This window comes from Grampus griseus (genome assembly GCF_964374135.1).
Source record: "Grampus griseus genome assembly, chromosome: 19".
Lineage (NCBI taxonomy): Eukaryota > Metazoa > Chordata > Mammalia > Artiodactyla > Delphinidae > Grampus > Grampus griseus.
In genome coordinates this window covers 54,518,900-54,537,509 of record NC_139013.1, presented here as the reverse complement: position 1 = coordinate 54,537,509, position 18,610 = coordinate 54,518,900, and the positions used below count along the sequence as shown (strand labels likewise).

The 18,610-nt window shown below is 42.8% G+C and overlaps 1 protein-coding gene across 1 annotated transcript in view; it reads right to left on the bottom strand.

Moving 5' to 3' along the window:
• USP10 (ubiquitin specific peptidase 10) overlaps positions 1-18,610 on the bottom strand; it is a gene marked incomplete at its 5' end in the record, with an annotated part of 69,648 nt that overhangs the window by 37,163 nt on the left and 13,875 nt on the right. Inside the window, 1 exon segment of the mRNA XM_082676242.1 lies at positions 1,213-1,281. Within this exon segment, the coding sequence (XP_082532368.1) occupies positions 1,213-1,281 (69 nt within the window).

Here is an 18,610-nt window from a genome sequence, read left to right as displayed (position 1 = left end):
TCCCTGGTGGCACAGTGGTTAAGAATCCACCTTACAATGCAGGGGACACGGGTTCAATCCCGGGTCCGGGAAGATCCCAGACACCATGGAACAACTAAGCCCATGCACCACAACTACTGAGCCTGCGCTCTAGAGCCCACAAGCCACAACTACTGAGCCCGCATGCCACAACTACTGAAGCCTGCGCACCTAGAGCCCGCCAGCCACAACTACTGAAGCCCGCGTGCCTGGAGCCCATGCTCCGCAACAACAGAAGCCACTTCAATGAGAAGTCCGTGCACAGCAACGAAGAGCCAAAGCAGCTCCAAAGAAGAAAGAAGAATTGTTTTAAAAAATGAGATCTAAAAACCCTCATGCACTGCTGATGGAAAGGGAGACTGTTAAAACCACTTAGAAGGCAGATGCACAGTCTGTAATAAAACTAAAGATTCTTATTCCTTACAGAGCCTCGCAACTCCATTCCTAGGAATATTCCCTGGAGAAACCCACAGAGGAGCATGAGGAGACATGACAAAATATGTTTACTGCCACATTTTTGTAACAGTGGAAGAACTGAAGACTTAAATACTCCTCAACGGGGGAGAAGGTATGTTCAATATTTAACAATTAACGGTGAATTCCCTAGCGGTCCAGTGGTTAGGACTCGGTGCTTTCACTGCCGTGGGCCCAGGGTAATTCTCTGGTTGGGAAGTAAGATCCCACAAACCACGCAGGGCGCGGCCAAAAAAACCAAACAATTTAACAATTAAAATCAAAGACCGAGAACTAAATGTATAGATAAATCTAAAGAATATTTAACTTAAAATAAACAAACTACAAAACGATGGATACAGTATGAAACCACTTATGTGACATTTTTAACCACAAAAACAATACGCTGTACTATCTATCAATACATATGTATGTAGTACAAGGTGAAAACCATAGTCAGGAAACAATGTTGAGCAATTTCAGCAGAGTCAGCATTTCTGGAGAAGGAGGATGAGAGGATACAATGCGGGCTTCCACTGTAATGCTTTGCTATTTATAAATATAGCAAAATGTTAACAGTAGTCAAATCTGATTGGTGGGTTCAGTCATTTCTCATGTTAGTCTCTACACTCTTCTGTACACTGGAACTCCTAATCAAAAGGCATATATTAAAAAACAAGAACTAAAACAACCATCAATTAAACCTATGCACGTACTCAATAAAAGAAAGTTGTGTCTTACCTCAACTGAAGAGCGAGGAGTCACAAAGAACTGATTGAATTCATCAGGGCTAAAATCTCCAAAAATATACTGAAAAAAAGAGAATTACTGATCACATAAAATACACAAATCATACAGTTTCAGAAAAAAAGTGTTATATCTCAATCCTATGAATAATTGGGCCAGAACCCCCAACACCCTTTCTCCATTAAACAAATCAAGGATCTGCAAACAGATTTCTAGATGGAGTGTTTTCCAATTACAAATAATAAAATACTTAGGTTTTCCATAAATTGTCAAAGAACAGCCTAAGGTTAATAGAGCTTACTTTTGTTACCAAGGCTGTTGCCCCAGAATCATACCCCTGCCCCTCCCTCAAATAGAAACCTTATTCTTATCTAAGTTTCGGGAGGAAGCTGCAAAGAGGAAAAAACAACTGGTTAGAACCAACAAGGCCCAAGATGGCGGAAGATGTGACTTCCAGCGGAAGTTGAGTCTCATTACATTCTCATTGTAATACATTAGCATATGCTAAATGACCCACCCACCGGCACCAGTTGAGGACTGCCATGACAACTGAGAAAGCCCATACAAGGGCTGAAAAGGAGAACTGCAACAGTCCCAGGTCCAAACCACACCCCTGTTCTCCAATAAGTCATGAATATTCCTCCCACTCTTTCCAAATCCCTCTCTTTTACCTTGACCCTCCTATATATTTGGTATCTCTGCCCAAATTGGGTTGAGAAGTTGATTTGGAACTAGGTTCCCGCTTCTCCATTCTTTGGCCACTGAATAAAGCTTGTGCTGTTCCAGTCTCAGCATCGGTTTTGTTATTGGTTGCACAAATCCGATCAGAAAAAGAACCTCCCTGGCGGAGACAGGTGGCCTCAGCTGGGGCTTAGGACCACAGCTCGGCAACACTTTGAAACAGGTCAACTCTGTACACCAAACTTGTAAGTAGACTCCTGCTTGCAGGAGAAATTTTTTGGTTCACAAACATTTCTACTTGTTCCATTTACCTTTCGGCTGACTCATGTCACTACCTCCATTTCAGCTTTCCCTACCATACATACTAAAGAAAAGCAAAAAACATGGTTCCAACGGGAAGACAGGGAAACCCAAAAAAGGGAAGTGTTAGTGATTCTGATGGATGAACTTTAAAAATATATGTGTAATTTTTTTACCTTAAAAGTACATTGGAACGTGATACACAGATAAACATATTGTTCGACAGACACAAACCTCGCTGTGAACTCTCACTTCATAGAATTCTGAACGTTACTTTCTGAAAAACTGGTTAACCCACACGGAAGTTTGACGAGCGCCAAGCAGTTCATATTCTCCCTGAAGCTTCAAGAAACAAGTCATTGATAAGAATCAGTAGGACCTGATTTCTACAACAGAGAATCACTCACTTAACCAATACTTATTTAGAGCCTATTAAGTGTCATGCACGACAATCGGTATTAGATATAAAAATGGCAAAAGCAGAGTTGGGTTCCTCTACTCTAACGGAACTGCAGTCTAATAACTTGCGGGGAAATTTACAGTATCTAAACATATATAAAGAGATAATAACCATTATTATTGTAACTGAGTAAATGGAAACTAAGTCTCAAAATCTGTTGGTAAGAATGCACCAGTAGGGACTTCCCTGGTGGTGCAGTGGTTAAGAATCTGCCTGCCAATGCAGGGGACAGGGGTTCAATCCCTGGTCCGGGAAGATGCCACATGCCTCAGACCAACTAAGCCCGTGCGCCACAACTACTGAAGCCTGTGCACCTAGAGCCTGTGCTCCGCAAGATGAGAAGCCTGTGCACTGCAACAAAGAGTAGCCCCTGCTTGCCGCAACTGGAGAAAGCCCACGCACAGCAATGAAGACCCAACGCAGCCAAATAAATAAATTAAATATATAAATAAATTTATTTAAAAAAAAAGGAATGAATGTACCAGTATTTCTGGGGAAAACATTTTTTTGGAGGGCTCTTTCACAGTAGCTACCAAAACCGTGAATATATATTAAAAACAAAAACATCTTGACATAATATTTACGTATACTTGCAAAAGTCCACAAAGAAATTGTGCACTGACAGTAATGGTGAAAATGCAGAGTCCCAAAAACAACTTAGAAACAGTCTTCTTCTGAAATAATGTCATTGTGGCCTTAATTAGACATCACCAAAACTGGGGAAAAGCTTATTTTAACTTCACTCCAGCATAACACAAAGTAATGGAAGGGAAAGTTATCTTTAAATAAGAAGAAAGAAAGGTGGGGTAGGGGAAGAAATGACACTGCTGCCTGGCATTCCTTTATAGTCCCACTGCAGAGAGATCTTTAAGTCTAGATATAAACCTTTAAATTTACTCAGAAGAAAATAAAAAGATGAGCGATACAATGGGAAAAAATATTCCAGACAATACCAACTGCTGGCAAGGATGTGAAGCAACTAAGGATGCGGAATGATACAGCCTCTCAGGAAAAGAGTGACACTTTCTTAAAAGTTACTGACCATACAACCCAGGAAGCCCACTCTTAAGTACTTACCAAAGAAAAATGAACACCTATGTCCACAAAAAACAAAACCAAAAAAACCCTGTATGCTGAAGTTTACAGCAGCTCTGTTCATAACTACCAAAAACTGAAAAGAACCCAAATGTCTATCAAGAGGGGGATGTGATACAGCTACGTGATGAACTACTGCTCAATGACTCTCAAAAGCATCACCTAAGTGAAGAATTAGACTTCAAAGGCCACAAGCTACATGACTGAATTTACATAACATTCTAGGGCTAAGCTCTAAGGACAGAAAACAGACCTGTGGTTGCCAAGGCCTGGAGAAGAAATGATTACAAAAAGGCACACGGGAACTTTTACGGGGAATGGAAATATTCACAGGGCAAGCCTGTTAGAGAAATAGTAAACTCCCTACCTGCCAAGGAAACACACCCACGAAAATACTAATGGTTTCAGCCCTTGAATGTGAATGGACAACAAAAAATCACAAGACACGTGAGGGAGCAATCAACAGCAAGAAAGAGAGTTACTATTAAAATCAAGGTGAAATGAATCTGCGTAAACAAAACATAGGAAACAGAAAAGAACTTAAAGTTCTAATCTGTATCCTGAAAGAAATTCTAGCAGGTAAAATAAGCAGATTGCCATGAAAAAAAGGACATATTAGGGACTTCCCCTGGTGGTCCAGTAGTTAAGATTCCACGCTCCCAATGAAGGGGGCCCAGGGTCGATCACTGGTCAGGGAACTAGATCCCACATTCCGCAATGAAGATCCTGCATGCTGAAACTAAGACCGGGTACAGAAAAATATATTTTTTTTTTGCGGTACGCAGGGCCTCCCACTGCTGTGGCCCCTCCCATTGCGGAGCACAGGCTCCAGACGCGCAGGCTCAGCGGCCATGGCTGACGGGCCCAGCCGCTCTGCGGCATGTGGGATCTTCCCGGGCCGGGGCATGAACCCGTGTCCCCTGCATCAGCAGGCGGACTCTCAACCACTGCGCCACCAGGGAAGCCCTAAAAGAGTTTTTTTTAATTTAAAAACAGGGACCGGGGACTTCTTCAGTGGCGCAGTGGTTAAGAATCTACCTGCCAATACAGGGGGCACAGGTTCCAGTCCTGGTCCGGGAAGATCCCACATTCTGCGGAACAACTAAGCCTGCACGGCACAACTACTGAGCCTGCACTCTAGAGCCCACAAGCCACAACTACAGAGCCTGCACGCCACAACTACTGAAGCCCGTGCGCCTAGAGCCCGTGTTCTGCAACAAGGGAAGCCACCGGAGTGAGAAGCCCGCACACCACAACGAAGAGTAGCCCCCACTCGCCTCAACCAGAGAAAGCCCGCGTGCAGCAACCAAGACCCAACGCTGCCAAAAATATAAATAAATAAATTTATTTTTAAAAAGAAGAGGGGCGCTTTCCTGTTGGCGCAGTGGTTGAGAGTCCGCCTCCCAATGCAGGGGACACGGGTTCGTGCCACGGTCCACGAGGATCCCACGTGCCGCGGAGCGGCTGGGCCCGTGAGCCATGGCCGCTGAGCCTGCGCGTCCGGAGCCTGTGCTCCGCAACGGGAGAGGCCACAACAGTGAGGGGCCCGCGTACCGCAAAAAATAAAAATAAAAAAATAAAAAGAAGGGGGGGTTTCCCTGGTGGCGCAGTGGTTGAGAGTCCGCCTGCCGATGCAGGGGACACGGGTTCGTGCCCCGGTCCGGGAAGATCCCACATGCCGCGGAGCAGCTGGGCCCGTGAGCCATGGCCGCTGAGCCTGCGCGTCTGGAGCCTGTGCTCCGCAACGGGAGAGGCCACGACAGTGCGAGGCCCGCGTAACGCTAAAAAAAAAGGGGGGGGGGGGAACCAATTACGGAACCAGAAAGTATTCACAGAAATCAGAAGATTATTAAATTTAAATTACTGAATTTACAAGCTCAACAGAAGATCTTAAAGTAGAATCAACAAAATAAATACAAAGCAAGAGAGCAATGCCTTGAAAGTTCCAAGAAAAAAATATTTCCTTTTTGTTTTCATAGAATTCTATTCTATAGTTTATTACTCAAGTGCAAAAGGCAAAATAATTCTCTGACACTCATACACCCTTGGGATGGGTGGGGTGGGCTGCTTAAGAATTCCAGAAAATGAATTCAAGAGATACATGAGCAGTAACAAAGAGGATCCCAAAGATGACTGACACTGCAGCTGTGGAGCCCAATGCAAACATGAAGACTCATGTTCTTTTTCTTTTTTTTTTTTTTTTGCGGTACGCGGGCCTCTCACTGTTGTGGCCTCTCCCCTTGCGGAGCACAGGCCCCGGACGCGCAGGCTCAGCGGCCATGGCTCACGGGCCCAACCGCTCCGCGGCATGTGGGATCCTCCCGGACCGGGACACGAACCCGTGTCCCCTGCATCGGCAGGCAGACTCTCAACCACTGCACCACCAGGGAAGCCCCTATTCTTTTTTTTTTTTTAATTTATTTATTTTTTATACAGCAGGTTCTTATTAGTTATCAATTTTATACATATTAGTGTATATGTTAATCCCAATCTCCCAATTCACCCCACCCCGCTTTCCCCCCTTGGTGTCCATACGTTTGTTGTCTACATCTGTGTCTCTATTTCTGCCTTGCAAACCGGTTCATCTGTACCGTTTTTCTAGATTCCACATATATGCGTTAATATACAATATTTGTTTTTCTCTTTCTGACTTATTTCACTCTGTATGACAGTCTCTAGGTCCATCCACTTCTCTACAAATGACCCAATTTCATTCCTTTCAATGGCTGAATAATATTCCATTGTATATATGAACCACATCTTCTCTATCCATTCGTCTGTCGATGGGCATTTAGGTTGCCTGCCCTGGCTACTGTAAATAGTGCTGCAATGAACATTGGGGTGCATGTGTTTTTTTGAATTATGGTTTTCTCGGGGTATATGCCCAGTAGTGGGATTGCTGGGTCTAAGTTATTCTCTTTAGGCTGTTGTGTTTTTTTTTTTTAATTTTAATATATTTTTATTTTTGGCTGCCTTGGGTCTTTGTTGCTGTGCACAGGCTATTCTTCGTTGAGGTTCCCAGGCTTCTCATTGTGGTGGCTTCTCTTGTTGCAGAGAACGGGCTCTAGGCGCACGGCCTTCAGTAGTTGTGGCATATGGGCTCAGTAGTTGTGGCTCACGGGCTCTAGAGCGCAGGTTCAGTAGTTGTGGCACACGGGCTTAGTTGCTCCACGGCATGTGGGATCTTCCTGGGACCAGGGCTTGAACCCGTGTCCCCTGCACTGGCAGGCGGATTCTTAACCACTGCGCCACCAGTGAAGTCCCTACGCTGGTTTTCTCTTGGAAAAATAAAAATAAATGAAATGCTCATTTAAATCACATTTCTAAGTAAATTTCTTTATTTGAGTTCCTATATAAAGTCTTTTAAAAAAGAGAAATTGGCTAATCCAATAAGAGAATTAAAATTCCAAAAGATTTAATAAAATCTTGTCAGTGGAGGGGGAGGGGCGACAGAACCGTGACACCCCCCACACACACACCTTGCAAGCCTTCTTGTCAAGTCCCTGTGCCAGTCTGCTGGGAGCAACCTCATGGCCAACAGTCAGAATGCTTAGAAAGGCTCCAGGGAAAGCCTTTTTCTATTATTTTCAATTTTACTATTTTTACTTAATTCTTTATTTGTTAAGTATTATTTGAAAAACTTTGCTATAGATTTTAAATGTGCCTTCTCATTACAACTTCATGTTAACAACTTCACGGATATGCACCTTTAACCTGATTACAAAATCCACATGGGGGGCGGGGCAGGGCACGGATTCCCCAGCAGTCCAGTGGTGAGGACTCCACTGCAGGGGGCACGGGTGCAACCCCTGGTCACAGGGAACTAAGATCCCGCATGCCCTGTGGTGAGGCCAAAACAAAACGAACAGCACACACACCAAACTCACTGGGTGGGTGGGGTGGGAGTGGGGCTGAGGAAGGAGCAAGTACAGAGAGCAGAAATCTCCAGACACAGGGAGGGTGGGAGGGAGGGAGACGCAGAGGGAGGAGATATGGGGACATATGTGGACCTATGTATATGTATAGCTGATTCACTTTGTTATAAAGCAGAAACTAACACACCACACTGTAAAGCAATTATACTCCAATAAAGATGTTAAAAAAAAAAGAAAGAAATTTTCATGGCAAAAAAGAAATCTCCAAGACACTGTTAAACAGAAAACATTCTTTAGGTAAAAAAAAAAAAAAAGGGGGGGGGAAACAGAAATATTGATTTGTGTTTGCATAAAGAGATAGATATTGGAGAGGGAACCAAGAAGGGAGTAAAACCCTCGACTATTCAGAGTCGGGGGGCGGGGCGGATCCCTGTGGAGGTAGTGGAGCAGGGAGTGAGATTTTTAGCGTATATCTTTTCAGAGTTCTTAGTTCTGAACCATATAAATATCTATTCAAAATATTAATTGTAAAAAGTCAATGTAAACAAATCATTGTACAACTATTCAAATATACGCATTTTGCAAAGTTGTGTTTGCACCTATGTTAGTTTCAAGATCTCCCTGAGGACAGAGACTAGGACTTGATGAAAACATTTAATCCAAAAAAGATACCATAAGCAACTGCCAACTATCAAACATGCAACGCTAAAGTATCATTTAACACCTGGCAAACTGCTACCAGAGCTGCTCTGAGCTCCAATGTAACTCCTGTAACACCAGCCCACATATATCAATAAACAACTCCAACAAAACACACATGAATCACATCCTCTTGCCCTAATCGGACCTATTTTCTACCTTTAAAATGCATGAGTTTTTTAAAATAAGTAGTTACATTTCAACAATATAAAAAACAGTCCTTTCAGTTTTGCGACTGAGATAACAGAGGGAGTTGCTAAGAAGCTGGTATTATCAGCGTCTCTGCAAGGTACTCACTGCCCAGAGTTTTGGTTAGGATTTCTATTTCCTGTACAATGAGTATTTCCCGTATGCTCATGGCAGATAAACTACATGTGTCTTTTTCCTATGTATCTGTACACATATTTCTTAGACTCAAACAGGAATTCAAATGAAACATAGTAACTGCAGATAAAGAAAGGCCTGAATAGTTGGGGAGTTCATTCTCAAAGGTCAGCAAAGGTCAAGTCACTGAGGTCTCAAGTAAGGGGAGATTAAGGATAAAAGACAATTTCCTGCCATCACAGTGCTGTGAAAAGAAGGTAAATATTTCTTTCACAGGCAAAGAAAGTCATGTTTCTTTGGCAACTACTCAAACATTTGTGGGAAGTGATATAATAAAATACGCCACATAAACCTGGAGGCTATGACTTCATTTCAGTGCTTATCAAAATCATCTGCATCATTAAAAAACCATTACAGGAAGCATTACTATGAAGAAGCATTTTTTAACCACACTGTTCCAAAAAGGCAAACAGAAATACTGCTTGTACAGTAAAATTTACCTTAAACAAATAATAAAAAAAAAGTTAAATTACAAAGTTAAAGCTACAAAAGCAAAGAAAGGCCAAGTATTTATTCAACTGCAAACCCCAGCGAGTGGACATAAATCACACTGCCCTGCATTTTAGTGACAATTATTTAACTAAAACTATATCTGAGTAAAGGTTAAAGCATCACAAGTCTCGTGACACCAAAGAGTTTATCACAGAAATTCAGGGCAGCCAACTGCCATTAAAATGTTCAAGTCTCACCATCCCCCCAAATTTTCCTAATCTTCAATCACAAATTATTTTAGATGTTTGGCAAAATGAAGAATGTTACCGAAAAGCAGGGGGAAGACTGTGCTCTTCCAAAAACTCAATGTCACAAAAGGTTGTGGAAAAGTTCCAGATTACAGGAAGCTAAAGAGACAGGACAGGTACTTCCCTGGTGGCGCAGTGGTTAAGAATCTGCCTGCCAATGCAGGGGACACGGGTTCGAGCCCTGGTCCGGGGCGATCCCACATGCCGCAGAGCAACTAAGCCCGCATGCCACAACTACTAAGCCTGCGCTCTAGAGCCCGTGCTCCGCAACAAGAGAAGCCACCACAATCAGAAGCCCGCGCACCGCAACAGAGTAGCCCCCGCTGGCCCAACTACAGAAGAACCCACGTGCAGCAACGAAGACCCAACACAGCCAAAAGTAAAATAAATAATTTATTAAGTAAAAAAAGACAAAAGAAAGAAAAGAAACACATCAGGAAAAGGGGCACGCCCACAGCACATTTAGGGTGGAAACAAGCCACTTCACTGCAGCCCAGCCCCGGGGGCATGGCTGCTCTGGGTTGCGCTTTCGGAGCCTGGCCCCAGAGGGCCTAGGGCTGTACAGCCTGGGGAAGGGGCAGACCGAACTGGAAATAACCGTGTTCCTGCTAAAGGAAAGCAAAGACACAGTCTCAGCCCAAGGGAGGTAAGAAGAAGGAAAGACATTTGCCAGTCGCCCGCATGACCTACAGTTGGTTCTCCACGGCTCTAATGAAGCCACAGGAAACAGCACTTCCTGCTTTTTCTACAGAAAGCAGGGGACACGGAGGACGACCACCAGAACGCGGCACTAGGGGGCGCTGGAGCACAGCTTCCAAAGCTCCATCTCCAGAAACACGAGTAATTATATAGGCTGCCACCAAATCCATGTCCTCTGCCTTCAAAAGGACTCAGGAAAATAAGACGTCAGCCTCTGAGGTAAAAAAAATTAGGATACAAAGGCATGACCAATAAACACATTGCTGCGTGTGCACTGTACACACTGTACAGGTTCCAAGGCAATCACTGGAACCACTGTGAACCCAGCCCCTGGGACAATGTCCCGAGAACAGACGCAAAGCCAAGCCTCGCAGGGTTCAATGACAGAACCAAGCACAAAAAGTACAAAGTCTTCTCTCTCTTTTCCCAACCCAAGGAAACTGAATTTGGGAGACAGGAGGAAACATTAAGGGCTAATAAACTGTTCCAAGTGATAAAAACTTTAATTTCAGCTCTAAAATAAGGGTATGCCAGACTAAACAACCTCCGAAGTTCTTCCCAGCTCCAAAAGGATCTCCTGGATATAACCAGGAGAACACAGGTTTGGAAATGCCCTCAGACTAACATGGCTACCAGGTGGTTGGCCCCTGAACACACCATGCTGACGGACAGAGGCCAGACTCAAAGGGCCGCACGTTGTATGATTCCCTTCATGTGAAATGTCCAGAAGAGGCAAATCCCTAGAGACAGAAAGTAGATGGTGGTTGCCAGAGGCTGGGTGGGGAGGGGATTAGGGAGTCACCACTGATGGACAAGAAGTTTCTTTTTTTTTTTTTTTTTAATACATCTTTACTGAAGTATAATTGCTTCACAATGCTGTGCTAGTTTCTGTTGTACAATCTTTCTGGAATGATGAAATGTTCTAAAATTGACTGTGGTGATAGTTGCACAACTCTGTGAATATACTAAAAACCACCAAAATGTACAGCTATTTAAATGGGAGAATCCTATGGCATGAAATTATTTCAACTAAATAAATGAAGTAAAAAAATCAGGTAAGTACTTGCATTAAAAAAATTTAGATTTCTTTACTAAACTTTTTTTTTTTTATCAGAACCCAGTACTTGAGGACGCTAGCTGACATCTACTGAACAGTCACTGTGTGCTCTTAACTTTGGAAAGTGGTGTGGGTGGCCTGGGGAACACCTGGAGATGACACTGTTCAGTCAACGCACAGCAGAAATTCCATTGATTTAACAGTATGGATTGAGCACCAACTATCCACACTGAACTGTGCTAGATTATGAGAATAAATTTTGAATAAGACAGACATAAGGTCTGGGACATCACGACAATTATAGTTTTGTCACAGTGCAAGTGGACTGCAAGTTGCAAAGAGCATTACAAATGGCAGAAGCAGACAAAGGAAGAGGGACGCAGAGAAAGGCTGATTCCTCCACTGACTGGGTAGCAGCAGGATTCTGCTTACTTTCTTGGGGCCAAGGAGTCCTGAGAAGGGAACAAATGGAAAAACGGTGACAAAGCCACTCCCACAGAGAGCATCCCTCCTTAGGATTCAAATGTCAACCTACTACAGTTTAGTGTTAGCTTCATGTGGTTTGTGTATTTCATTCTGACTACTAAAGTCCTATCAAAAGTTATTCTCTCACTTTTCCAAGTACGATTTTTGATAGGTTGGATGTATTTCTTTAAGTGCTCTCGTGGAGAGTCTAAGCTAAAACTTGTTTGCACAGACTGCATTCTCCAAATTAGAAAACATGATTCACTTAACAGAAATCCACTTTTACCAACTTTCAAGGCCTATTGTACATTACACAATGCCAGTTAAATTTTAACTTGTTTTGCTCTAAACTATTACTAAACAGCCCTCATTATACAATAACTTGGTATACAGACTTTTATCACATGGAACAGAGCTGATAAGTTAGGGAGTCAGTGCTTGTTATCTGGGATGGCCCTAGTAGAAAGAAGTTCAAAATTCCACCTATCTTCATATCCATTACAATCACCTTGGTGCTAATCTAGGAAGGAAATGGAAGGGATGGGAAGGGGAAAAGCAGAACACCAATAAAAAAGAAACATTTGTCAAAACTCATCAAACTATACACATTAAATGAATGAAATTCACTGCACATATATAATGCCTCCATAAAGCTGGTTTTAAAAAAGGGACACCAAGTTCAATTCATCTTTCCATCGCCTGCAGTTAATGCAGTACTTGGCTTATAGCAGGCGCTCAAGAGTTCTGTTGAAAAAATTCAGGTAGAGGAGGAAGAAAAGCAAAGCCCACAACAAATACAAGTTCCAGGGCTGAGGAACGATGACCTCTAGTTCTACTGCTCTACAGCAACAGTTCCACTCCCAGATGTCAGCAGGCAACAAAACTCCAACTGAACTACTCATTGTTTCTTATTCTCCTGTTTTTACTATCGCCAGAGATGCGCCAGCAGGGGCACAATTTTCATTTTTAAATATAAACTTTTAATATAGTCACGATATAACATTTAATTTTTAAAAGTAACACTTAAACATAATCAAGAAAACAGAATTAAAGCTTTACAGAAAACATTAATAAGAGGATACCTATTCTGACCTAGAGAAAAATAATTCACAATTATCACGTGGTCTCCCAAACTAAAGAAAAATCAACTTCCAAAATGTTAAATCTTGAAGGGGAAAAAAAAAGGGCAAAACAAACCATGGATGTGCATCAGGGCAGGTCAACCTTTTGAAAGTCCATTTTTACTCCCCATCCCTACATGCCTGACCACCAAATAAGTCTCCTGTGTCCAGCATGAAGGAGGCATTCTCTAGTCTTTCTTGCCCCCTCTCTTTCCTACTTAAACTTCTTTTTTAAAACATATTTCAGGGGACTTTCCTGGTGGCACAGTGGTTAAGAATCCGCCTGCCAATGCAGGGGACACGGGTTCGAGCCCTGGTCCGGGAAGACCCCACATGCCACAGAGCAAATAAGCCCGTGCGCCACAACTACTGAGTCTGTGTGCCACAATTAATGAAGCCTGTGCACCTAGAGCCCGTGCCCCGCAACAAGAGAAGCCACCCCAATGAGAAGCCCGCGCACTGCAACGAAGAGCTTCCCCCGCTCACCACAACTAGAGAAAGCCCGAGAGCAGCAACGAAAACCCAACACAGCCAAAAATAAAATAAATAAATGCATTAAAAAAATAAATAAAACCGTACTTCACTAAGAACTCCCTATTTGCAGACAGATTCACTTTTCTGTCATAGATGTGACTCATGTTCCTGTGGACAAAAAGTCTTTCCTTTAAAACTGAGGCACAGTAAAATTAAGAAGACTGACAGTACCAAGTGTCGATGAGGCTGCAGAAGGGGAGTTAGGCACTGCTGCTGCAGACGGGAAAGGATGTCACCACTTTAGAACAGCTTGGCAGCTTCTCACAAAATAAAACATACACCTGCCCTATGACATACAACCATTCTACTTCTAGGTATTTTAACCATGAGAAATGAAAACATATGTCCACACAAAGACTTGCACATGAATGTAGTCAACAACTTCATTCATAATAGTCAACACTGGAACAACAAATGTCTGTCAAGAGGTGAAGAGATAAACTGGGGTCCATCCATACAATGGACTATTACTCAGCACTGAAAAGGAAGGAACTCCCACAACATGGGCAAATATCAAAAACGTTATGCTGAGTGAAAGAAGGCAGATAGAAGAGTACTCTCTATATAATTCCACATAAAGAAAATTCCAGAAAACAGAAACTTAGCCTACAGTGACAGAAAGCAGTAATGGACAGTGACAGTAATTGCCTGGCTAAGGGATGGGGATTCATGGTGAAGGGGCATGAGGGAAATTTCTGGGCAATGAAAATGTTCTATATCTTTACCATGGTGACAGTTACCCTGGTATATACATTTGTCAAAATTCAAACTGCAAGCTTAAAATTGGTACGTTTATTGTATTAAATTATACCTCAATATGGCTGACTTTAATTAGACGCACATCTATAAATAAGGTGGATGAGGCAGCTATATTATAAAAACAACTCTTGAAGACCAAAGACCATAACATTGATTTTTCATTTACATAAGCAGAATTCTTAAGTACTCTATAAATATTCACACATCAGGACTTTTTTTTTTTTTAAGATTTCATGTTCCTTGGTTCAAAGACTCTAACTAGTGCTACACACCACCACCTAAACTAGTAGGCATGCATTTGTATTGCGCTACCTGTTATCATTGTAACAGGCTCCTTTAAGCCTCCAACCTCAGATGGTTCATGACTGGCTTGGCCTTTGTAACTGCCTAGATCCCCTGACCACCTACTCAAACTCCACACTACAGGCAGACAATAACTGCCCACAACGCTGAATGGAAACTAGTGTTGCACTAAACAGACTGCTCCATGAGCAGAAACCTGCTAAATCCATCTGTTCCACAGGACTTTTCACTTAATGAAATATGCTGGAACCAAACCAGCAAAAGCTTGGCTACTGAAGGCCACCTGCCAGAAAGGAGAGTGCACCACTAAACCAGAGGTACACATTAAAAGACATCCAGGAAAAACCAAGTGTGACTACCTACATTATTTTCTTCTAATCTAATGGTCACTGCCAATGGTCTCTTCAAACACCTTGGAAAATCTAGAGATGACTACGAAAAAGGACTCATGTTAGCTGTTACACACACCCCTCTCCTTCCAATTTTAAGGAGGAAGTATAGAGAATATTCCCTTTCATGAATTACTTTGGTTGTTAATGAAAACCAAAGTTAGAAGAGTTGGTTGAAGCAGTAAAAGCTGCAAAATTACTATCTGCTGAAAATAAAAGAATGCAAAAGCAGGTGCTGAGGGCGTGAGGACCACCATGCCTACTGAGGAAGCAGTCCACTGCTTACTTTCTCAATTTAACCTCCACCTGATGGCCTGTTGAAAAATAGCCTCCGAAGACTGTAATTACGGAGGTACATTTACTTTACCAGCCAAAACAACAGACTGCACTCCATTCTTGAATTATGTAAGTTCACTGTTATGATTAAAAATCTTTTACTAGAAAAATGAAACTTGGGACTTCCCTGGTGGCAAAGTGGTTAAGACTCTCCGCTCCCAAGGCAGGGGGCCCAGGTTCAATCCCTGCTCAAGGAACTAGATCCCACATGCATGCCGCAACTAAGAGTTCACACGTCACAACCACGAAGGCCGAGAGCCACAACTAAGGAGCCAGCCTGCCACAACTAAGACCCAGCACAACCAAATAAATAAGTAAATAAATTTAATAAAAAAAAAAAAAAAGGAAAAATGAAACTCAAGACTTTCCAGAAAGTCTCCCTTATGTTAAGTATGTGAAGCTCAGGACTTCAGTATCCTAGAAAAGAAATTTTTTTCACCCAATCAACTCACAATACTCTGTTTTTCATATAAAGACAGAAAACCAACCCCAGGAAGAGCTCACCAAGCAGGGGAACAGGGTCAGCTGTGCAGGACAAAGGCCTCAAGCAGTGCTTCTCAGCCTTGACTATACCTTAGAATCACCTGAGGATCCTCAGGCCACAATTCTGGGTTCAATGGTGGGAGGCAGGCTTCCTGTGTGACTCTGATGTGCAGTCAGGGCTCAGAATCACTGAACACAGGGGCATTCCCACACCCAGCGATTCAGGGATGGGAGAAACTAAGCAGACAACTGGAGGGAGGGCCAGCAGAGCTATTTCGACACTCAAGTATGCCCCCAAACCAGACAGAAGAAACTATAAAACAATTTGAGATGACTGTTCACTCTACGGGAGGACCCACTGCTTGATGAAGAACAACCAGAGCAAATGTTTTTAAAATGGGAACGATTTTAGTGCTTTTAAGGATTTATTTATCATTAACAAGTTAAAGGCAAACAATCAGAAGAAAAACTATAATGCAAAAAAAAAAAAAAACTATAATGCAACTAAGCTAGAAATAATTTGATAGAAAAATTCCTCTCCAATGCAACTTTTCAGAAATGTCTTTTCCACAGACACTTCTTTGTAACTGAACTCATTTCCCATTTGCTCTTTTCACTCAGTGAAATCTTTCACCTCCAACATTCTGCTTTTTCAAAAATGACCTCCCAATCTAAACCAAGGTCATTCTACCTCCTTAAGCTAGTCAATCCATCAAGCACTTGATTAGTAATAAGATCTCTCTCACACGCACTTTTCATAATAATTTTACCTTCAGGGGATTCCGTAACTCTACAAGACTTGGTCCTGTTTCTTTAACCATTCTCTCTCCTCTGGGATGGCACCTGGATATTCCCCCACTAAGCAGCTCACCTATTCTCAGCTTCAAGTATGCTGATGAATTCCAAACCCACATCTTCAACTTGGATTGCCCAACTATACTGCAGTTCCATATTTCAAGCTGCCAGCCCCTAGGCTCTTCCACTGTTATGTTCTAGTTTAACCTTAAAATCAAAAGGTCCATTATTTTCTCAAAACCAGGTTTTACACTTATGCCAATAGCAAACTTCACTGTTCTTCCTATCTTCTAGATGAGAAACCTTGAAGATTATCTTGAATTATATACCCCAACTCCTGGCACAATCTCATCAAAATGTTCAAAAATTTTTATCTGGTAAAAACAGTAGCAACTGCATGAATTGAAATAAGCATTCCAATTAAGTGATGCATCCTGACATCCCATACACCCACACCTGAGATCCAGAGAACAGGATCTCAGTGAGTCAAAGGCAAGAGCAGAACCTTTCTGAACACAGAATATACCTCAATAATAAGATTACTAAAAAAGGGGGGGGGGGCTTCCCTGGTGGCACAGTGGTTGAGAGTCCGCCTGCCGATGCAGGGGACGCGGGTTTGTGCCCCGGTCCGGGAGGATCCCACATGCCGCGGAGCGGCTGGGCCCGTGAGCCACGGCCACTAAGGCTGCGCGTCCGGAGCCTGTGCTCCGCAATGGAAGAGGCCACAACAGTGAGAGGCCCGCGTACCGAAGGAAAAAAAAAAAAAAACGTAAGGAAGACTATAAGATACAATAAGAAACCATCAGACAGTCCAGGATGACCTGCCAAGGAGAAAGGACAGAGTCTGAAAGTCTGAGGAGCCCAGGAGGAAATGAGAAACCTGGAACAAGTGTGGGGAGGGATGAAGCGTCAGGTAAAGGACTTTGCGGCCATCCTCCCAATGTTCATTCTCTTCCTCCCCTGTTGGATAACGGTCACCCAGTTCAGAAGGCTGAAACCCCCCACTCCAGAGGGGAGCCAGCACGGCATGCCACCCCTGTAGCCCAGAGCACTTGGTTCAGGGTGACCCAGAGGGCACAAAGCTCAGGGCACTGCCAAGAATTCCGGGACACACACACACACACTCTCGTGCGCCGCTTTGTGTGCTGGGCACAAACGTGAAGCCCGCAACTACTGTAGCCATTTCGCCATTGGGGAGAAAACTAGGCTTAGGATAATAGCGATACAACACAAGTGAAGAGAAACCAGGTCTTCAAAGATGTCACTGAACTGATGAATCAAACCAACCTTGAAGCCTGACCTACCTACAGAATTTCTAGTGCCGTGAGCCAGTAGATCTCTATGGTGTAAGCCAGTTAGAGCTGAGCTTTCTTTTACTTGTTATCAAAAGTATCCTGAGACAGAAGTGGAGTGCGTGATCCAGGAGATTCATACCAAGTAAGATCACTCAAAAGGCAAAAAAAAAAAAAAAGTTAATCTGAAACCTAAGTCCTACTCACCCTCCCACATGGAATGCCCTCCTCCTTTCTCTCCCTTTGCCCAAATCCTATTCATTTTCAAGGTCACTCATTGCCCACTTCCTTCACTCCCTGAATTCCCCCTGCAGAACCTGACATGTGCAGCACCTAGTTCAACACATCACATATCTCAGAACCTAACCCAGTGGTTCCCTCTGCCTCAGTCACCTGCTGAGTCACCCACTACGTACACAGGGTCAGAACCCTCTGGCTGCCTTCCTGAGCAGCTACGAGCAGTAGCTAAACCAGCCTTCAGCAAACATGAGCCAGCTGACTGACAAATATTACATAAAAAGATCTTCCTCAATCTTCTGCAAATATTTCATAGTGTAACTTGCTTTTGATCAAATCAGTATGTAGTTTAAAAATAAAAACATAAAAAAACTTCATGTTTTAATTTACCACTAATCATTTCCTTAATATTACTAAGCAAAATGTATCTCCCATTCTGCCTCCAAGTAACCAATGAATTAAAGATGTTCATCTTTCACTTTACAATACTGTGCTTTAACTAACTCTGGGAAATAAGATCATCCACTCACAATGAGAAACAGCTAATAAATGGAGCCAAAAAATGCCAAACATCACTGTTTTTAGCATGCATAAAATATAACTTGTGGATACTCCACAGTACTTAAAAATAACATTGAAGAAAAATGTTTAATAATCAAGAGTGTTTACAATACAAGAAATGGGGAAA